We start from the raw sequence: 22,878 nt of genomic DNA, 5'->3' as shown, positions 1-22,878 counted from the left end.
TAATGTAATAAAACTTTAATCGTTTAAAACTATATATAACTTAATGAAACAATTTAGCCGATATAAACTATCAACGTGTACTAGAACAAATTTCGGTAATCTAGCAACGATAGTAATAAAAATAGTAATGTTGTTGATCAAGTAAAAATGTCGTCAATTTAAATTAACGACGTCTACAAACATTTCACGTCCAGAGTTTACGATTACCGACCATAAATCATCCGATCACAATTTTTCATTGCCTGTCCCGCCGAGGTTTTAGTAATAGTTATATATAGACAATGCCACATAAGACTTATATTCAAAAGCAACTACTATTTAGATGCTTCACATATTACATGGGCTGAAAAGTCCCGGGCCTAATGCTTAGATGGTGCTAGTTTTATAGCAGTCACCTTTTTTTCAGTTTATAGTAACCTTCAAAAGACAGCTGTTAATATTTCATGATATTCTATTGATTAGTTTGTGAATTATTATGCTAAGAGTGACGACACTTTTGTTATTTTCAAATAATGGGATCGGGATATCTTGATGGGGAAAAATACCGTTCAAGCGTAGCAATCGCTTAGAAACAACAACAAAACTTTGGTTTGCTGACTTCAAACGTGATCGTAAAGACACCGATGATGCAGAACGCAGTGGACAACCAAATGAGGCGGTAACACCAGAAAACATACAAAATCCACAAAATCGTTCTAAATTTGAATGATTGAAAAGAGAAATTGCGTGAGTTAGCAGACATCGTAAAAATATCAAAGAAACTGTTGGCTTTATATTGTACGAGCATTTGTCTATGCGAAAGCTCTGTTCAAAGAGAGTGCTCACTGAGAGCGAAAAAGTAAGTGAGTTTGCTCACTGTTGACAAAAAACAAAAACGTTTTGATGATTTTGAGCAGTGTTTGGCCATGTTTAAACGTAACCAACCGGAAAGTTTGGATCGACATGTGACAATGAACGAAACATGGATCAAAACACTGAGGAATCAAAACGATCGTCATCTGAGTGGACAGCAACTGGTGAACCTCGTCCAAAGTGCCCAAAAACACAACAATCGGCTGAAAAGGTTATGACCTCAGTATTTTGGGATGTGTGTGGTGTAATATTCATTGACTATTTTGAAAAAGGAAATACCGTTAATAGTGAATATTATATAGCGTTATTGAAGCGTTTGAAGGCCGAAATTGTAAAGAAACGGTCGCATATAGCAAAGAAAAAAAATTTATTCCATCAAGTGTCACAAGTCAATCAAAACAATGGCAAAACTACATGAATTGAACTTCGAATTGCTCCCACATCCACCTTATTCGCCAGATTTGGCTCCCAGCGTCTACTGGCTGTTCGCAGACCTGAAAAAAATGCTCGCCGGTAATAATTTCGCACGAATTAAGAGGTTGTCGCTTAAAATGAGGTCTATTTTGAGCCAAAAGATAAATCATTCTGGAGAGGCGCTGGAATGATTGGGTTACTCTTGATAGAGATTACGGTTATGAATAAAGCTAATTTTCGACTAAAAAAACTGTGTTTTCTTTGTTACATAACAATATAATAAATACCACCCGGCACTTTTCTGCCCATGTATTTAAGTTTTTAATTCTTATTTTCCTACAGCCATGATCCAAAATAAAACTGCCAACGAATATCATTAACTATACAAAGAAGTTTCTCACGTATCAAATCAGTTGAATAATTATTTACTTGTTTAAAAATGTAAAAATTTAAACATAAATATAATTTTTAATACGGTCATCTTAGTCATTCTATAAATGCAAAAGCTTATGTAAATGTATGGGTATATATATTGCTGTTAATTTATTGATTGATGTTTAATGGTTTCTCAAGCAAAAACCATGTAACTGATTTCAATTAAACTTTACAATAATGTAGTCCAGACATCAGAATAAGTCTTAAGATAGAATTTATGAAGGAAATCGTGACGCAACATTGGATGTCGCTGCCGATTTGTTATCAAACATATTATTTTAACTCAGATTATACATTTCTCTTTCAGCTTTATTCCGATATTCACGAGGGTGAGGTGTAGGCAAATACTATTATTGAACTAAATATAATATTCATATATCGAGGCTACTGTCATTAATATAACTAGTTCCTTCACAACAAATCAATTATAAAACAACCATTAAAAATAATTATATGTATTGTACAGAATGCTGATATTGTACTAGTCCTACTAATAGAAACGCGATAGTATATAGACATTTATAAGCCTTTTTTCTTTATATATATTCATTTATATAAAATTTTACATTATATATCATATGGAATAAACAACAATACATCTTAGTATTATAAGCTTTAATAAAGAATAATGATATAATACATTGTCTGCCTTTGTATATAAAGTAAAACATTGATAGATCCTTAATTAACATTTTAAATAGACGTCACCAATTATGGGAGACTTTTTATTTATGTATTAAAATTAAATTATATTTCATTTACCTTTAAACATACTGATTAATCTCACTCTGACGGCCCCACAATAATTGGATAACCGTAAAACAACCCGTCTAGCGGTTATAAATATTACTTATGTGCACACTTAGATCTTACCAACATAAAAATTCGTTCATCTCGACACGTAATATAACTCAGCGTCGTTATTGTTCTGACAGTTGGAGATATACGAAAACAGTTTTTGTTTTTTATCCGTTTTAGAGAGTATCCAAAAAGAAAAAAAGGCTTTAAAGCCTCTTTAGCTCTGGCAAACAAAATTCGATCATAAAAAAAACTTCTTTTTTTTGGGAACGATTCAACGCCCAGTTAATCCTTTAAACTCACATACTCGAACATATATATTTGTATTCAATTGAAAAATGTTTTCAAAAAGTACCACAAAAGCATTGTTATAATGTAACGCTACTTTATAAGTATATATATTTTTTTAGATCGTTGGCATATAAAGGTTTGTTAAATTTATGACAGTTTGAATCAGGAATAAAGTGGACTACAAAAAGAATGAAAACATTATTACGAGTCATTAGTCACGAGTTCTTACCGTTACTTCAGTTTAAAACTACGTCAGACGCGTAAAAAAAATATATCCAAAAAACAGATGGAGATACACGGATTACGTGATCTTTATACATTTTAATATCGTTAAATTGGTTAAAAAAATGAGAAAAATATAATCAGATCAAATATTATTACAAGGAAAGCAAATTCATTTCATTTTTTTTTTGCTATAAATTAATGTAAAAGCCTTCTTTCAAACAACTACTTCAAACAAGAGATCTATCAGCAGTAGTTTTATTAAAAGAATCTCAAGCCCCCTATCCATCGCTCAACGTAATCAAAATGCTTAAACATGCAATGGATTAAAAATATAACATCTATCAAGTGCATTATTGCTTTTGGAGATTTTCCTTGTCTGCATCTTGAATGGATTATATATTACAAGGACCTAATTCAAACACAATATTCATTGATGATTTAATTATCACCGAAGTCCATATTAAACACTGGTTTTACATGTACTTAAATAATTAAAATAGAAACATTAGCAGCACTGCATATAAAAAGACGTTCAAGATAAATCAAAATTGTTTATCATATGGTCATATAACGTCATCCGTGGTATCGTTGAAGTGATCCTAAATCCCAAAATGGTATACGAAAAAGGTGCAAAATATAATTATTAACAGCCTCTTTGGAATGCCAAATTATAAAAAAAAATCTGTCTGCTGTAATCTGTTTGCCATATTATTAATTTTTTTTAATGAGAGGACTGTCCGCAAATGAATTTTCAGTAAAAAAAACAGGATTCTAAAAAATATTTTATGACCTACTAATATAATATAATGTTCGATTAATACTTGCTTATTATGTACGACAAACAAGTCCTGCTAAAGTACGGGTCAAAGCCCTTATATATTCGCGAGTCAACGAACCGCGATGAGGTCATAAATGTTGAACATTTTTTTTATAATAATAATGTCGAAATTGTATCTCTACCTATGTACTATCATATAGTAGTTAATATCAAAATAGATTAGCTCATCTAAAAAGTATATATTCGATTGTAAAAGCAACTGACGTTGTTACGTTAAGTTTTATATTTAAAGCATTATTCATATATATATATATATATATATATATATATATATATATATATATATATATATATATATATATATAAGTAAAATACAAATTAAAAAATATATGTAAATTTATGTGAGATATGGTAAAGCCTAATATCCAAAATAACGTTACGAAATATTTAAAATAAATAATCAATAATTGGGTCAGTTACGGTACTTGGTGACTATGTTAATTTATTAAGTAAATAACATTCTAGTGGTTCAATCCGTTTGTTCGTTATTTCGTTTCGCATAAGATACCGAGCCAGTATATACATATTGTCAAGGACACAGAAAATTTCACACAGTACAGTTTATCCACAACAAAGAATAATTAATTTCAAAATAAAAAACAAAAGTAATAAAAAAGCAAGCAAAGCTACAATAAAGACCTGGTTTCACACAAGTGTGTTCCTATACTTGTATAGTGGAATAAATTCTTAAAATTGATAAAAAGCAACCGAGAAACGTTCTGATATAAAATGCCAGTAACAGTTTAGCCCTCAGTAGGTGCAGTACCTGCTTTGAGTAACTTAGATACAATGATAATGACAAAAATTATTCTATTAATAATATCGTGCATTTCGGTTGCATTAAGTGATATTAAAGAAAATGATGACAGATCTGGAAAACTCTTCTGGCCGGAGTACAGAAACCCTGTTGTTGAAAAGATTATGAGTGCAGTAGGAGCGAATCCTTACGCGACGGGAGATTTCTTCGATTTCCTCAGGGACTCGTATCCTTTGCCGAGAGGTAAATTAATTTATTTAAATTCATTTTAATTCACTAGCATTGCATTTTTTAAATCATTGCCTGCGAAAAAATAACATCTACACTAATTAATACGCGTAATTAATTCATGTAGAATATTCCATTTTGAACTATATGGTGAATGAATGATTGAATGATATTTTTTTTTTCATTGTGAATAGAAAAAATATCTCATGCGAAAATGTGTAAAACTTTTTTGAATGCTCTATTACCTGTTGTACCATGAAAGAGTTTCGCATTAATAATTATAATAGGTAGTTATAGCACAACATATTAACAATGTTTTATTAGAGATTAAATACACGCAATGAAACAAAACGGACGCGGTTGGAGACTTTGTTTTAAGCTATTTAGTGATTATGTACATGTGAAATCATAAAAACGCAATATAAATGTAATAAACTTAATATATTATTATTAATTATTACTCTTCTAATATTATTAGCGAAAATGCTGTAATTTGTGAAGGGCGGAGGCGAATCACTCTTAATAAATTAATTATTGACAATTAGATAAGTAAAAACGCTCAAATAGTGCATTTAATGTTACGAATGATATTAAAACAACAAAAACAGCAGGCAAACATTTAGCTTTTCTTCGTTTTATAAATATGTAATGCTAAATCTTTTTATACCTAATAAATAGAAATCAATTCTATCTAAGAATATTTGGTAACGACGTTCTTGTGATTTCATAGAAAAAAAAAATTAATTGACAAGATAAATATTACAAATTTTTCTTCATTACATACAACTTTCTAATAAATAATAATAAATTATAATGTCCTGAGTAAAGAAGAAGTGTGACATTTATAACTTTATAACCAGTTTTTTTAATACCTAAAGATTTAGAATCTGACGTTGCTGTTGTAACCTTTAAATATAATATTAATAATTACGGTAATTAAGGTACACAAGTTCAATGAAACAGACTAAAAAATAAAAATAACGGGATTGTGAGAAAAGAAACTTATTTATATTGTATAATAGATTTGTAAGTAAAGCACTTTTGAAACTTTGTTAAACAGTATTTAAAATTTCACTTTGAATTTTGGCTGATTGGAATTTTTTTCAGCTGCGACATATTCTATGTATAGGATCAAATCTTAGTATCTTAACATACAATTGCGACTACCGTATTAAAAAAATCATATATATAAAGTGCCTTTCGAAAATTTATTTAAAAAATATATATGTATATGAGTATATAATTTTAAAAACTATATACTCTCTTACCCTCAAAAAAACACTTACCAGTGCTAAGTGAAAGATGTAGAAAATATTTGTCAACAACACACATACCTGAAATAGAAAAAATATTTAATAAACATATTTCTATACACCAAATCTCTGCATAACATGTTATTTCTTGAAACATCTTCAATTTTTTTATAACAATCAATCATGATGCATAAATCTCATACGAAAAATTTATTAACGGAAAGTTTTTGTAACGGAATTTTAACAGCAAACCGTTATAAAGATCACTGCTTTTTTTTGTATGTGTTATACAAAAAAAAAGCAGTGATCAGTAATCAGATCAGTAACATTTTAAATAAACCAAAGTTAGTTATTAATTATGTATTTTTTAAGCAATGCAAACATGGATCATTGTTTATATTTTATTGCAAATATAGGTATGCTTGATTATATTTGCTTATTTCATCCCGATGGTATTGCAAGGATGGAAATAAAGGACCGTTCAGGTGAAAAAAGACTAAACTTGTGAGACAAGATTGATAAGGATAAATAGCTCTTAGGACGTATATTTTTTCTGGATATTTTCTGATATTATATACACATAGATGTCACCGAGGAATTTCGTCTTACTTCTATTTAATTTTTTTTTTTTTTTGATAATAAGAGATTTCTTTGCCACAATAGGCTTAAAAGAACCATATTCAGAATATGATTTCGTCATCGTGGGAGCTGGTTCTGCTGGCAGCGCTTTAGCGTCACGACTCACCAGAAACAGAAATACGACTGTGTTACTCATAGAAGCTGGAAAACCGGAGATGCTTTTAACAGATGTTCCAGTGGTGGCACCATATTTTCAAGACACACCATATGTTTGGCATTACTACATGGAACCTCAACCAGGAGTTTGCATGGGTATCTGAGCTTAAATTTATTTTTTCCTTATTTATATTAGGACGTTCCCTAAACTGCTTCTTTACTATTAAGTTAATTAAACTATTGTTTTTTTTCTTGGAAACCACTTCTAATATCCAATGCTTTCACATATAAATAGGTATAGCATCTGAAAATAACTAGTATATTGCATTTAACTCAAGATCTCAGTTTTATCTCAGATCTCAGTTGGAACTGTTTTTGATAAAAAAACAATTACATATATTATATCCAAGGTATGAAAAATCAACGCTGCTTTTGGCCTCGAGGCAGAGCAGTCGGCGGAACTAGCGTCATCAACTACATGATCTACACCAGAGGCAGACCACAGGATTGGGACAGAATAGCTGCAGATGGAAATTACGGATGGTATATTAAAATATATATATACCAAGTGAAAACGAGGATTATACACTTATCTATACATTGATGAATAAAATTTAATATCGTTGTTTTCAAGGAATTGATATAAAAAAATATTCCGTACTTTTGTATGCAGACGGACGTCTCAGTCATAATATAATGTATTATTGGTATTCCGAACACGTACCTATCTGCCAAAAATATATCATGGAGTGCAGTCCCAAATTTGTTCTTGTACATACATCTATGTTTCATTACTAATTATTATGGTTGTCACACACAAACTAATAATAAGTATGTATAAGGATACACAAAATATCACTTATAAAGTTATATTATCTTTTTACTTAAGTTTTATAAACATACATGTTCAAATTGCAGTATTTATATCAAGATTGTTATTGTAAACAAGGAAATAAAAAATACAAGTACAAGGGACTAATATTAAATTAAAAATAAGCATAATAGTGTTATGACAAACTAACAAAAAATGTTATTAATGTAAATTTGTGTTGTTTTATAACAGACAAAAGGCTACATTGGATTAAACTTCTTCACAGGGCTTACAATGATGTTCTCAAGTATTATATCGAAATGGAAAAATCTGATTTGAAGGGCTACGAGAAGGCGGCGCACAGAGGTCGTGATGGTGACCTGCCTGTGGAATTTCCACCCATAAAGCAAGTTTACGAAAGTTTTCTTACTAACGATATATTTTACTATATTTTCACTCATAAAGTTTTAGAACGCTTTATTTTAATAATGACGTTGTTTATTTAAGAGTAAATATTTTAATAAATAAAACGTTGCTTTTTTTATATACAGGTTGGAAATATGTATAAATATATGTAAAGAAAAATTAAAGTACTATATACTGTTTTACAGGACGAGGTTAGTTGAAGCATTTCTTAAAGCTGGTGAAATTCTTGGACATCCGACCGTCGATTACAATGCACCAGACAAAGTTGGTTTCGGACGTGTACAAGCCACAATAAGCAGAGGTCATAGATTCAGTGCTGCCAAATCTTTTCTTCATGGTCATAAAAATAGACCAAATTTGCATATCTTACCCGAGAGTAGAGCAACAAAAATATTAATAGACCCTGTAACAAAAACAGCGTATGGTGTAGAATATATAAGAAATGACCTTCTCCACACAGTTTTCGCACGCAAAGAAGTTATATTGTCCGCCGGACCCATAGCCTCGCCACAATTGCTTATGTTATCTGGTATTGGACCCGAAGAACATCTAAAATCCGTGGGAATACCAGTCATACAAGACCTTCAAGTAGGACAAAGACTCTATGACCACATTTGTTTCCCTGGTTTGATATTCACATTGAACACGACAGAAATCAGTTTCATTGAGAATAGAGATGTATCTCTGAAGGTCATATTAGACTGGCTGCAACATGGGGATAATTTACTTTCAACGCCTGGCGCAGTAGAAGGTATTGGGTATATCCGAACTCCAGTTTCCAACGATCCCGACCCGACAGTTCCAGATATTGAACTTATAAATATCGGTGGCTCTATAATATCTGACGGTGGTATTGGTGCAAGTAGGGCTGTAAGGAGGGGTATGAGAATATCTGAGACTCTCTTTGATGAAGCATATGGACCTATTGATGGGCAAGATTCATGGTCCGTTTTTCCACTCCTGATACATCCTAAATCATTTGGTCATATTAAACTAAGAGATAATAATCCCTTAAGTCATCCGAAAATGTATGGTAACTATTTGACCGATCCGAGTGACGTTGCTACCTTCCTAGCATCATTCCGGTATATCCAATCATTAGCAGCAACGCCTGCTCTTCAAAAATATGGAGCCAAAACGTACCTGCCCAAATTTAAAACCTGCGTACAGCACGTACCTGATACAGACGAATACTGGGAATGTGCGTTACGTACATTGACTGCGACCCTACATCATCAAATAGCCACAACGCGCATGGGTCCAGATGGAGACCCGGATGCTGTAGTTGACCCCGAATTAAGGGTTCGAGGTATTAAAAACTTAAGAGTTGTTGACTCAGGTATCATACCTCGTACTATATCAGCACATACAAATGGTCCAGCCATTATGATAGGGTATAAGGCGGCGGATATGATAAGAAAGACATGGAATATATAAGATATTAAATAAAAATAGTAAATAACATGTAATTTAATAAATATTAAATATTTGATGACTTTGTTTATAAATCATTTGTGTTTATAATCGATGAAATGAAAATATAATCGGTGATTTCAATACCCGAGATGAATGTCTATTTCAAATGCGAATTGTGATTAAATATTTGTTTTAATTCAATCTAACTTTTCGATGGATACCTAAGGTATACTAAAATTTAATAAACACTGTTTGTCTGTCTGTCTAAGTAAATGGGAATAACGAATAATTGTGAGTAAAGTAAAACTGGAGATATCAGTTACACTAATAATTTATTTTTAATGTATTGTAAGTAATTAATACATTATTGCATAGTAAAGTTTTTTTTTTATACTAACTCCCCAAGTAAATTTTGTACTAAATCTTATATAATCGATGTTTACAAAAATAGTGAAAAAACCAACTAGAAAATTGTGATTTTTGTGCTAAATATAGTATTATAAGTATATCAGTAGTAAATAATTAAATATTTTCTTTCAATGTAGAAGTATCTATATAATATGCGCCTATGCTTATTTGAGACAACTTCAGTACGCAAATGAAAATGCTAAACTTATTATGCAGGCCTCAGGTAAACTAAACATTAAAAACTACTTAATTAAATATTACATTCTAACTGCGGTAATTTAATACAATATAGACTTATAACCTATAGATTTAATATATTAATTCAAAAAATTTTGCATTTAGCTTAGCTATACGCTTTCATATATATTTATCTAATAACAGTTTGATGGAATAATCGCAAACATGTAATTAGTTTTTTTTTACCTCCAAACTAAACTTCTATGGTGTTATCATTAAAATTATAACACTACTATTAATTGTAGACATAAAATATACACTATGAAACACTATTAAAAATTAAATATATAAGACAGATTCTTAATATAAAATCAAAATAAAATTTCGTATCCAGAGCTAAACATTTATAACAGCCGCACATACACTTTGTCTTAAGATGTACACCTAGAAGAGTAATAATTCACAGTGTCATGGAATTTTAGACTGAGATAACACCACCTCATACACAAAAAAAATGTGGAAATATCATTCGACAATTCAGTGATATTGTATTATTATTATTATATAAATAATCTAATAAATATCTCATACTAACCAATAATAATATGAAACAAAATGAATAAATCAGTAAATAATAGCACCTCGTAATAAAAAAAAATTGAAGTCAACACTAAGCTTCATAAGAATTTTTATTGCTTTGAATTGTGGTACAACATTGCGATGTATAGACATAGGACACTATAGGGAGCTAAAGTGTGGACGTTATCTTATAAAACGGATGAAACAATAGTGACGTCACAACGAGTATTCAGCATCTATACAAATCAATGTTTTTCATACATTATTAACCGTTTGTAAACTATTTATGAACTTGTCCTCACCAAACAAAATATATATATATAAACGTAACCAGCGTTAAAGCGAATGTCTTTTGTTACATCATTTTTTTTTATTAATATAGTCGTCAAAGGCCAAAACAAGGCCCTAAAGAATTTAATGTGAAGGCTTTAATATTAACTGGCTCTAAATGTAACAGTTAAAAAAGTATTACTTAATTTAAAAGTTTAGTTGGATCATGAAGTCGTTGAAGATATTAAAGTTTTGTATATCATATATATGATTAAAGGATAATGTTCAGGCTTCATCCTATATCCATCTTATAATCTTATTATAATGTTTGCTCTAAGAATTTACTTATTTAGCCATCTGTTGTATATACCGCCAATACCAATATTATAATATACTATCAAAAACCATAAATATTAAGAAAATCTATTCAACAAAATTTTAGGATCTAACTTTTAATACTTCAAAAAAAAACAGAATAACATCTAAATTTACATTCATTTTATTCTTTTAAACTTTATGTAGTTCATTAAGGTTTTTTTACGATTGCCAGACAAAAAAAAAATAACAAACTATTCAGTTTTTTAAATGGAGTGGTTATCCTTGTTTTCGGAAACTACGCTTTAAACTAAGGTCATTATAATAAACATATAAGAACAATAATCCCATTTTGTTACATTCGCTTACTGATACGGTTATAAACAATAAGTCACAATAATAAAATATTATACATATTGCAAATGCGAAAATTTGTCAGAAAAATTGGTCGTATAAGTTATGCATATTTCTTACCTGCTAATGCTACCCTCCAAAAAAAGGACTTCTGTGCAACCATACCAAAATGAAAGAAAGGATAATATAACAGAATTTTGTTTATCAATACTAAAAAAAATTGCAAGAATCCTGTTCGTGTCGATAAAATTGTCCTTGAATGTTTGTATATAAAATCAAGTGCTAGAAATTATCAAAGAATTTCATTATCAAAACCATAACATAATAATAATAAGTGTCTACACACAAAATAACAAGCATGAGATGGATTTTTATTGACAGTTACTAGTAAAACAGACTAAATCCCTAAACTAATTGGCGTCTAATAAGAAACAACTTGTTACGATCAGCGCTTAGAAGTGTCCCTAAAAGACGTATACCTATATTTATGTAAAATAGTTCCAAATTAACTTGATTATTTTTTCGGTTCTCTTCCAAAACACATTTAATTAGAAACAATTTTATATCAAATAATAAAACAGAAACAAAATCAATTTATAATTTAATTAACAGTGTCCGCGGCTTCGTCCGCGCGGAATATACGCTTTTCATTATTTATAAATGAAATATAATAATAATATATATAAAATAAAAGCGACCACAGTTTCTTTTTATTAGGTAGCTGAGATCAGCTAAGTGCCAGTGACTGTTCAAAATCTATCCATCCGTTTCATAAACAAACCCAAACAAAATAGAAATACAGAAACAAGGACAAAAATTATATAAATTTTACATTGATATATGTAGTGTTTGCATCTGTATGCTGGATATCATACAACAAGTATTTATTTTAATATTACAAACAGACACTCCAAATTTAATACTTATATATATATTTAATTTATCAAAGTTTTTCTAAACATTATTATTACTTCAATTGAAATAGAATAACGGCACATTTAATTATTACATTTTTATAAAATTATTTTAAATTATTAACAATAAGACATGTGATGTAACGGTAAAATGAACCAAACGAATAAATATTTTAAACATTCGAATGAGATTTCTCAGTCTCTTTTTGACATTCAACACGTGAGGGTTGATTATAATAAAACATGAGGACAACATTGCTAGTTTACATCGTGGTAATAAAAGGTGTAATGACATCTAATAATAATATTTTTCTAAGCAATAATTATTCAGAACCGAAACCATGTTTAAACTACTGTGATGATTATTTCCCACAAACTGGATATCCTTTGAAAAGCAGAATTTTGGATGTCATGCTGAAAACTCCAATGTATCAGTTCGAAAAGACCACGCCAAATATATTTGCATCGTTCAAAGATAACTACGAACTGCCAAAAGGTAAGATAACAATTTTGTAATTCAATTTATAGAATTTTAAATAATTTATTAATTGTCATTATCATTACTCAAATGACAACAAGGATGAGAAAATATGTAAAAGTGTACATACACATAGAAAGAGGAATTAAATAATATATATTTTTTAATATGCAATAGCTTCTATATGTATAATATGTAATAAGTATATAATGTAATCGTGATCCTTCAAGGTTAATGAACTGAGCTTAAAAAAGTTGAAGTCATGCCATTCAATGGTACGTTTGATACCGTTAAGGAACGAGACGTTTTAAGAACTCGGCTCATACATATCTTTAGTTTTAATAAATAAATTACGAACTTTAATTCATTAACAAAAACATACTCAAATAACACAAAATGCTACATAAAATATAAACATTCATTAAATTGGTTTATTTTAGAATTCAAAAATTTATTACAAATATTATAAACTATAACGTTATATTTTAAACTAAAGAATTTTTTAACAGTTTCATAATTGATATAAAATTAATTATGTTGCAGTTTTGTATTTGTACTTTATTCTAAGGATAAGTAACAACCCGTAGCTCATCTAATTACTCAACACTTCTGATTTTTTATTACAGAATTCAAAGGCCCTTTGAAGGAATACGACTTCATTGTAGTAGGCGCAGGATCTGCAGGGAGTGTACTGGCTTCGAGACTTAGTGAGGGAAAACAAGTCTCAGTACTACTTTTAGAGGCTGGCCAAGGAGAAGCTATCCTTACAGGAGTGCCCATTCTGGCACCAATGTTACAACGAACTAATTACGTATGGCCTTACCTCATGGAGTATCAACCAGGAGTATGCATGGGTTTGTATCAGATTTAAATTATCCATTCGGTTAATTAATACACGAAAAAACTTTAATTATAGATATCCTTAATTAGGCTCCTTGGAATATAATGTTTTATAAAAGACAAGGAAGTATGAATAAAATCTAAAGTTCAATGAAGATTTGATTCAATTTTTATTAATTCAATTTTCACATTGCCAGAGGCTTACGTATATAATAACATAACATATTCTTACACCGGAAGTCAGTTCAAAGTCACGCGATCTAGACATGGTCATGGAATAAATACGCATATTATATTTAGATAATTAATTTTATTTTAAATTCTTAATTCTTTTAAAATATTTTTACAAAAAAAATATGTTTCTTATTGTCAATACAACGATTTAAACCAATTTTATTTATAGTTTTCATAATATACGTACCTTTCAATAATACTAAAGGCTCATACTAGCTATTGTTGCAAGCTTGTAAAAAATTGAGTAATGTATTAAATCTTCTTTCAAATGAGATACGCTCCATATTATTTCAAAGATTTCAATAAATATAAGTATATCTCTGTATAAATCTATTAATATCCTGCTATCTTAATACTTTACACCTTATTTGAGATAAGTTCCGTCATGTACATTATATCAACCTGAATTGTCATCGACCCAACTTCAAAAAAAAAATGCCGATTTTTTTTTCTATTGTGATCGCAAGTTTCTCTTATTATTAGTGTTAAAATACTATTTATTTTATATAGGATTTACTTTGTTGGAAGGCATACTCGCAGATAGCAATAATGAACGTCAAACCGAGAATCGAGATAAACTAATTGGAAATCGTAAAATAACAATAACAATTGATGACTTAAATTTTTACTAAAGGTATGGAAAACGGGCGTTGTTTCTGGCCGCGAGGGAAAGCAGTCGGTGGCACAAGCGTCGTCAACTATATGATTTACACAAGAGGATTCAAGGAAGACTGGGACAGAATAGCCGCTAAAGGCAATTATGGATGGTAAACTATAATAATCTGGAATAACTTTTTTAGATAAGTTACAACGATCCCAAAAACTTTTAATACATCTATGACAATGAACAAAAAAATAAATCAACATGTCACTTTAAAGGCTATTATAATTCTTATTGAAAATTTTTAACAACAAAAATGTGTTTTTAATATGTTGCGAGCCCTGACAAAAATAAAAATTTATATTAATGGATTGTGATATTTTTGAGAGACCACTTTGTGATCATTATGATGAGAAGTATCAAATAGCTGTTGTATTTATTTTAAATTTATTATGTTGTAGGTCATACGACGACGTTATCCCGTACTACATAAAATCCGAGAGAGCAAAACTTCGTGGATTAAACAAATCCCCGTGGCACGGGAAAGATGGCGAGTTGAGCGTAGAGGATGTTCCTTTTAGGTATGACCAGTACTAATTCAATTAAACGACCAATTGAGTCTTTAAACAGTTAAGACAATTTATTTCATTCTGCCACTGCGCAAAATATATAAAACTCAAATACTATATGCTTCTTTATGTTAATATCATATAACAATAAGAGTTATATATGTAAATGTATATTTTTTTAATCTTCTTCAGATCGAAACTATCAAAAGCATTTATGGATGCTGCAAAATTATTAGGACAGAGACAAGTCGACTATAACAGCCCAGACAGCTTTGGCTCGAGTTACATTCAAGCAACAATAAGTAAAGGAATACGAGCGAGTAGCGCGAGAGCATTTCTTCACAACAATAAGAAAAGAAAGAACCTCCACATCTTGACAAACAGTAGGGTGACAAGAATTATTATAGATCCATACACAAAAACAGCCATCGGTGTGGAGTTCCAAAGGGAGGGAAAAATGTACAATATTACAGCTAAAAAGGAAGTCATACTTAGTGCTGGACCCATCGAATCGCCACATTTACTCATGTTATCAGGGATAGGACCCAGGGAGCATCTTCAAAGCATGGGAATTAATGTGATACAAGATCTTAGAGTTGGAGAGACTCTATATGACCATATATCTTTCCCGGCTTTAGCATTTACTTTAAACGCGACGAGATTGACTTTAGTAGAAAGAAAACTTGCCACGTTGGATAATGTTGTCCAGTACACACAGTATGGAGACGGACCGATGTCTTCTTTGGCTGGAGTAGAAACTATAGGATATATTAAAACAGAACTATCTGATGAACCTGGTGATTATCCTGACATTGAACTCTTAGGTAGCTGCGCCTCTCTGGCGTCAGACGAAGGCGATGTAGTAGCTCGGGGAATAAGAATCGCTGATTGGCTATACAATGACGTCTACAGACCTATAGAAAATGTCGAAAGTTTCACAATACTGTTTATGCTTTTACATCCGAAATCTAAAGGGCACTTAAAGTTAAAATCGAAAAATCCATTTGAACAACCAAATCTCTATGGCAACTATTTAACACACCCTAAAGATGTAGCGACCATGATTGCAGCTATTCGATACATATTACGATTAGTAGACACCCCGCCATATCAAAAATATGGCGCTACATTACATACTAAAAAATTCCCTAATTGTATGTCATACCAATTTAACAGTGACGCTTATTGGGAGTGTGCTATTAGAACGGTGACGTCAACACTTCACCACCAAATCGCGACATGTAAAATGGGCCCCCCGCAAGACCCCGAAGCAGTTGTGGACCCCGAATTGCGAGTTTATGGAATAAAAAAATTACGAGTTATAGACTCAGGGGTTATACCTCAGACAATAGTAGCACACACTAACGCACCCGCTATTATGATAGGGGAGAAGGGTGCGGATTTAATAAAACGTACATGGGGTCTGCTCTAGTTTTGTAGGACAATATATTAGATAATATTTTTTTATATGTTGCTGTTTCATTATACGATGCTCATCACATTTGATTACTCATAAATATTTGTCTTTTAAGCTGAAACTGATAAGATGGTAAATCCCTCCGCATTAAGCATTTTAATTCTTATCAACACCAATTTGACATTATGAAAGAACATACATATAACTTGCTCCTGTGAATTACACTCACAGAATTCGTTAACATTGAAAAATAAACATGGTTTCATATAACAATAGGCACTTCAAGGCCATAAACACTAATAGACCCCGAGCTATATTATTAATTAAAACACCTTTTAGCCTTGCGATATATTAAATGGTAGCTGAAACCATTTTTTTTTAAGTTAAATAAAACATACATATTAATTGAGCGATGACACTTATTGTTATCTTTTTCCTCGTAAATCTTACAAAATAACTAAAACAAATGAGGAAAACATTTCAATTCATACCTGATACTATAAGTGCTTCATTAGGCCCGACGGTGTGAATATTTCCCATATTGGAGATAACTACAGTACAACAAAACTAAATTCACTTAGTGAAAATAATTAATAAATCAGTTATCGAGTTAAATTAACACTTATAGAACGTAACTATATATTTTGATTTTTGACAACTAGAACAAGTAACAACACAATATTGTGACACACCCACACAACTATACAATACATATCACATTGTCTATGCCCAACTATTTCTTTAATCAAATATGCGCGCGCAGTCAGATATACTAACGAATTTATTTCCATTATGATTTCAAGAGTTTATTAATAGATATCACATTATTATAAATTGGTCGAAATATTAAGTTTTACTAACAACAAGTATATTTAACATTGGTATAATAAATTTTCTCAAAACAATAATTAAAACTTTTTGTAGCTTCGCATTTTGAAATTGATAACTATACAAGAATAATAAATTTTGTAAAAGAAAAGTTGAATAAAAGCAAGATATTTGTGTTTTTTTATATATGAAAATTATTTTCAAATATGCATTTGAAATCATATTTACTTTTAATATTCGGTAATTATTACAGTGAAGTTACATGCAGTGTAGGTGGTTAACATGAATATTTAAACATTGCAACATTGTTTTTAAAATAAATCCTTGTCTGTGGTAATATCGAGTACTACAGATTTTTGCGATTGTTTGAAACAGAAATAGGAGTTAAATCTATTATTAAAGGTAATAAACTTAATTTATTGTAATATATCTATTAGTACGTTTTATTAAAAACTAAAATATGTAATTTGCACCGTATACGTATTCATTCATGTTCGCATAATTGACACGAATGCTTTGCTGAATTTTCATGGAATTACCCTCCTTTTGTGTAACGTTCTTTAGTTATTCTGCTTTAGGTCTTCATAACTTGCGAACATGTCTGATACGAGTGATTTGGACCGTCAAATTGAAAGGCTGAAAAGATGTAAGCTAATATTGGAGGCAGAGGTTAAAGCCCTCTGTGCGAAAGCCCGCGAGATCCTTGTCGAAGAAAGCAACGTCCAACGAGTTGACTCCCCTGTGACTGTGAGATACTTTTTATATACTTCTTACTTTCATAATAGATATCCATGAAATTTGTTTCAGAGATATGACCTTAATGAAATCTCTACAGCCTTCATTAAGGTCAGATTCCATTAACAATTCAAGTAATCACTTCTTTATAATTAGATTGATACATAGCCAAAATCTTTAATAATTTGTTATGACAACCTTTTATTATATTTGTATTATTGAATTACCTTCTTTATTTTATAACAAAGATTTAAACTGTAACATATAATTTTGTTTGTGATTATTTAGGATTTCTAGTGAGACTTGTGAGTTGTTTACCTTTACAAAGGTCTTTTTCTTAGCTTTTCCTTTATAGATCCTTCGGAAACAATTACTTGAACAGAGTATTAAATAACTTATTTTTCTAAAAAAAGTCTACAATACTTATAAATAATAACTTTTTTATAAAGAAGTTATGAAAATTTCACGTAGTAGACCTATTTTATCTGTTTTAATTTAAATTCTATTATGTTTTCCATTAGCCTGCCCTCTTTATTTTTTCAAAGAAAAGATTTTATTACCTATGTCTCTATCCTTAATTCATAAGATTAAGGATGTGGCTATGTAGGATTTCTCATTAATTATCATGGTGACCCATATACTGAAGTGCCACAAGAATGGTTTTGCTTTCCAAGATGGCATTAAAACCCCCATCCCCCTATTGAAAAACAACAGATTCCTCTGTGAGGAAGAAGGCTTCACCCAACCCTATACACACATCTGGTCTAGTTGACAGGCATTTTACCACACCCTTTTCAAGAACAGCAAAAAATTTAAAAACTATATTTATTTTATATTTTGAATACCCTATATATTGCCAAACCTTCTTAATAAAATAACTAAAATTTAAAATCTTATAATTTTTTTTAATTTTAAATGCGTCATGAACTAGTCATTCCTAAAATTCAGCAAAGTACCTTTATAAAAAGTGCAGAAGGTTGAAAAAATTCAACTCCCTGGGTGGAATCATCTTAATAACCTAACATGAAAAAATATTCCTATTATCTAACAAAATGATTGTTAATTAAAAAAAAAATATCTTAATAACTTATAACAATGTCCAGTACATCCAAAGCCTGCCTTTTTAGTATCTAATTGATAGAGGCAAGTCTTTTTCAGTTTTTCACAATATTAATTTGAGAGTATTTTCAATTAATGTATTTTAATGCTCATCTATTCGACTTCATATTTCTACTATTCCTGTGATCTTGACGATTTCTTTTGTATAATCTTTTTCTCTTGAAAAGTCAATAACTAAATTGCTAGAGGGTTTAAATTTATATACGATTTCCATTCCACACGGTGAACATTAATAAATTATATTCATAATACATTTATATTTACTTTCAAACTGTGACGAGGAAGCTCAGGTGATCTTGAATGAGATACAGGCATGTCCTCTCTCCCATCAGCCAGTTCTACTTGCACTTTACTTACCCTTGTTTATACTACTTTAACTTTTATCCTCACTGGAATCATCAATCAGAAATCGAAACATTTATAGCCTATATTTTCTGAATTTTTTTTTTCTAATTAACTGCCACTTCAACATTCGCCTTTATCTTCATAAAGATAAACCCTGTTTGCTTTTAATTTTACTGATCATATTTAATGTTTTATTTTCTTTATTTAATATTTAGTATCTTAATTAATTTTCATATATTTTAGGTTTGTGGTGATATCCATGGACAATTCTATGACCTCAAAGAGCTGTTCAAAGTTGGTGGAGATGTACCTGAGACAAACTATCTTTTCATGGGTGACTTTGTAGACAGGGGCTTCTATTCTGTTGAAACATTTTTGTTACTACTCGCATTAAAGGTAATTGACTGTTTAAACTTAAACAAAATGTGTTTTATTAATTAATATATACCTAATTATTACTTATTTACATATTACTTTATAAATATAGAATTAATGAGATATGTATATTGCAGGTGCGTTACCCAGACCGCATCACGTTGATAAGAGGCAATCATGAGTCACGCCAGATAACTCAAGTTTATGGATTCTATGATGAATGCATAAGAAAATATGGCTCAATCACAGTATGGAGGTAGAATCCAAATTTTTAACATACCATCCATTACAAGTACTAGACATAGTGTTTAATTACCAATATTCTTTTGTTATAAATAAAGATAGTTTCAATAATGAAATCCGAAAAGTCTTAACAATATAGATAAGAAACCTTCTCAGTCTGATAGCGTGGTTTAGGTGATATAGTTCTTGTGACGAATAATAATTTAACTTATTCTCAACAGATATTGCACTGAAATTTTTGACTATCTGTCTCTATCCGCGATCATTGATGGACGGATATTTTGCGTCCATGGAGGACTTAGTCCCTCTATACAAACATTGGATCAAATTCGGACTATTGATCGCAAACAAGAGGTCCCCCATGATGGACCCATGTGCGACCTGCTTTGGAGTGACCCCGAAGGTACATAAATTTGTTTATTAGCTTGCCAACTACGAAGATTCGAGACCTTGTTACACTGCTGCATTTAATACACTCATCAATCGCCAGTAGAACAACATTTTATAAACATGTTTTTTGTCATGAACTCATTCATCAGACTAACATTCATCAACACCATAAAGCCTCATTCTTACAGAAAGTTTTACCAGTTCCTAATATAGATTGTGTTAGAGATTTTAATTTGTTTCATCATATAAATAAAAAATAATTTCTGTTAAGAACCCTTAACAATTTATCTAAATAAGAATCACAAACTTGTGAATTCCAAAGACATTATCTAATATCTATTTAGGCTTCATCAACAACGAGCAAATGAGACACTGTTTGATCGGTTTTACAATTCTAGATACACAAGGCTGGGGCGTGTCTCCCCGTGGAGCTGGTTATCTATTTGGTTCGGATGTTGTGGCTCAATTCAATGTATCCAATGACATTGACATGATCTGTCGGGCTCACCAGCTTGTTATGGAAGGATACAAGTGGCATTTCAATGAGACCGTACTCACTGTATGGTCGGCTCCCAATTACTGCTATCGGTGAGTACTTAATATTGATCTGTCTCATTTGCTAATGATTTCATGGTAACGTTTCTGTATTAAGATTAACTGTAATGGAACATTGGAGTGTAAAAATTATGATTGTGTTTTGTTCTAAGATGGATTACTATATTCTTCTTAGACATTGCTTTCAGTATTTTTAGTTGAAAGCACATAATTACAAGTTAGTTAAAAGTACACAGTAACTTCAGCATATTGCAGCATCCAAACTACCTTATCTTTTAAATTCTTAATGATTTTCCTATCAAATTTTAAGTTTCTTTACGAATTTGTAGCTTTACATGTCACATTGAATAGATATGCTAATATTTCAGAATTATTACATAAAAAAAAACTGTTTGTCATATATTTAATGCAAATAATTCAAGCGGGTTATAAAAAAGTTCTTTGAGTGCAAAAATAGTGTGAATTCAGATCGGACATATGAAAGACTTTGGTGGTCATCTAATATTGTTATAATAACCAAGCACCAACAAAATTACAAAGCAATATTGTTTATACTATAGATGTGGAAATGTGGCGGCCATATTGGAGCTGAATGAGACACTTCAGCGAGAATTCACCATATTTGAAGCTGCTCCACAGGAATCCAGGGGTATTCCATCTAAAAAACCTCAAGCAGACTACTTCTTATAATAACATTAGACAAGTATTACGGTTTCAATGTAGTGTACAAAGCAATTTGAATGTGAATTTCATGGTAATTTTAAGACTGTGTTTGAATGTGTTTATGTTGATGCTGATAATGACTACTTGTAAGACGCACTTCATATTTATTGTAAGATTTATGACTTAATGTAATCTTTTGAAAATTATCATAAATTTAATGAATGACTCAATTTCTTGTGGTAAATATCTTATGATCGAATATGATTGAATGATTTCACTTAATATTAATTTTAATTGTTGCATATATATTTCAGTAAACTAAAAAATTACTTTAAAACTATAGTTCAATATAAGTTATTTTATGTTTGCATATGTGATGAATGGTCAGCCACTACCTATAATTAATTAATATATAAATATGGTTTCTTAATAACACTGCCATAAACTTAATTGTTTATGCCAAGTTTTTCACAAGTCTTCTTATATGTGTTTTCTTTATATATTTTTCAGCTTGTGTAGAATTAGAATATTAATTGACACTAATGTCACAGTATATAATTATAGACAAGTGTAGCAAAAGATAATCCTGAACAGAATTAGTTACTATGATGATAGGGAAATATATTTTTAATTTCCTGTCATAGTGTAACCATTATAATAACCATTTTATCCTTTATATTGACACCTCATATGTACACTGAGGTTAAAGACATTAACATTAGATGTAAGTAAAATTAAAAAAAAAAAAAATTGTCTGACTAATTGATTATCGATATGGTAGTAGTAAAAATAGAATTCAGTGATCTCAGTTGATTTAAATAACAGCATTATATTTTCTTTCACCTGTCTTCCTTTCCAGTCTCTTTATTGTAACACTGATAAAAATTAAATGGATGTTCAATGTTAAACTAGTTCAGTACTGATTGCTTAAAATGATCAATTTGTATCAATACTTCCTTTTATAATAAATTGAAATTAAAACAAACTGTA

At 30.3% G+C, this 22,878-nt stretch overlaps 4 protein-coding genes across 5 annotated transcripts in view; 3 read left to right on the top strand and 1 right to left on the bottom strand.

The window, feature by feature from the left end:
• The window catches only part of LOC116777482 (flotillin-2), a 127,573-nt gene extending 110,235 nt beyond the window's left edge, over positions 1-17,338 (bottom strand). The window contains exon 1 of the mRNA XM_032671041.2: positions 17,127-17,338. Within this exon, the coding sequence (XP_032526932.1) occupies positions 17,127-17,175 (49 nt within the window). The 5' untranslated portion in view covers positions 17,176-17,338. The remainder of the gene's footprint in view (positions 1-17,126) is intronic.
• Positions 4,582-9,558, top strand: LOC133319985 (glucose dehydrogenase [FAD, quinone]-like). The gene is made up of 5 exons (XM_061526449.1): positions 4,582-4,853; positions 6,755-6,982; positions 7,237-7,369; positions 7,924-8,043; positions 8,249-9,558. The coding sequence occupies exons 1-5, from the start codon at positions 4,643-4,645 to the stop codon at positions 9,498-9,500; spliced, it is 1,944 nt and encodes a 647-aa protein (XP_061382433.1). The 5' UTR covers positions 4,582-4,642; the 3' UTR covers positions 9,501-9,558.
• On the top strand, positions 12,709-16,687 carry LOC116777472 (glucose dehydrogenase [FAD, quinone]-like). Its single transcript, XM_032671028.2, has 5 exons — positions 12,709-12,992; positions 13,601-13,828; positions 14,683-14,815; positions 15,111-15,230; positions 15,411-16,687. Exons 1-5 carry the CDS (start codon positions 12,740-12,742, stop codon positions 16,648-16,650), a joined length of 1,974 nt encoding a protein of 657 aa, XP_032526919.2. The 5' UTR covers positions 12,709-12,739; the 3' UTR covers positions 16,651-16,687.
• Positions 17,339-17,730: 392 nt separating the features above from the next.
• On the top strand, positions 17,731-22,873 carry LOC116777405 (serine/threonine-protein phosphatase 4 catalytic subunit). Of its 2 annotated transcripts, none has more exons than XM_032670934.2 (7): positions 17,731-17,865; positions 18,042-18,210; positions 19,906-20,058; positions 20,175-20,293; positions 20,502-20,683; positions 21,069-21,258; positions 21,786-22,873. In XM_032670934.2, the coding sequence occupies exons 2-7, from the start codon at positions 18,061-18,063 to the stop codon at positions 21,913-21,915; spliced, it is 924 nt and encodes a 307-aa protein (XP_032526825.1). In that variant the 5' UTR covers positions 17,731-17,865; positions 18,042-18,060; the 3' UTR covers positions 21,916-22,873. The 2 variants fall into 2 exon arrangements, with proteins under 2 accessions (XP_032526825.1, XP_032526827.1); XM_032670936.2 differs by having other exon boundaries at positions 17,779-17,865; positions 18,028-18,210.
• Positions 22,874-22,878: the final 5 nt, after the last annotated feature.

Source organism: Danaus plexippus, chromosome Z, assembly GCF_018135715.1.
Source record: "Danaus plexippus chromosome Z, MEX_DaPlex, whole genome shotgun sequence".
Classification (NCBI taxonomy): Eukaryota; Metazoa; Arthropoda; class Insecta; order Lepidoptera; family Nymphalidae; genus Danaus; species Danaus plexippus.
The sequence above is the reverse complement of the archived record's forward strand: the minus strand, read 5'-3'. Positions and strand labels throughout refer to the sequence as shown.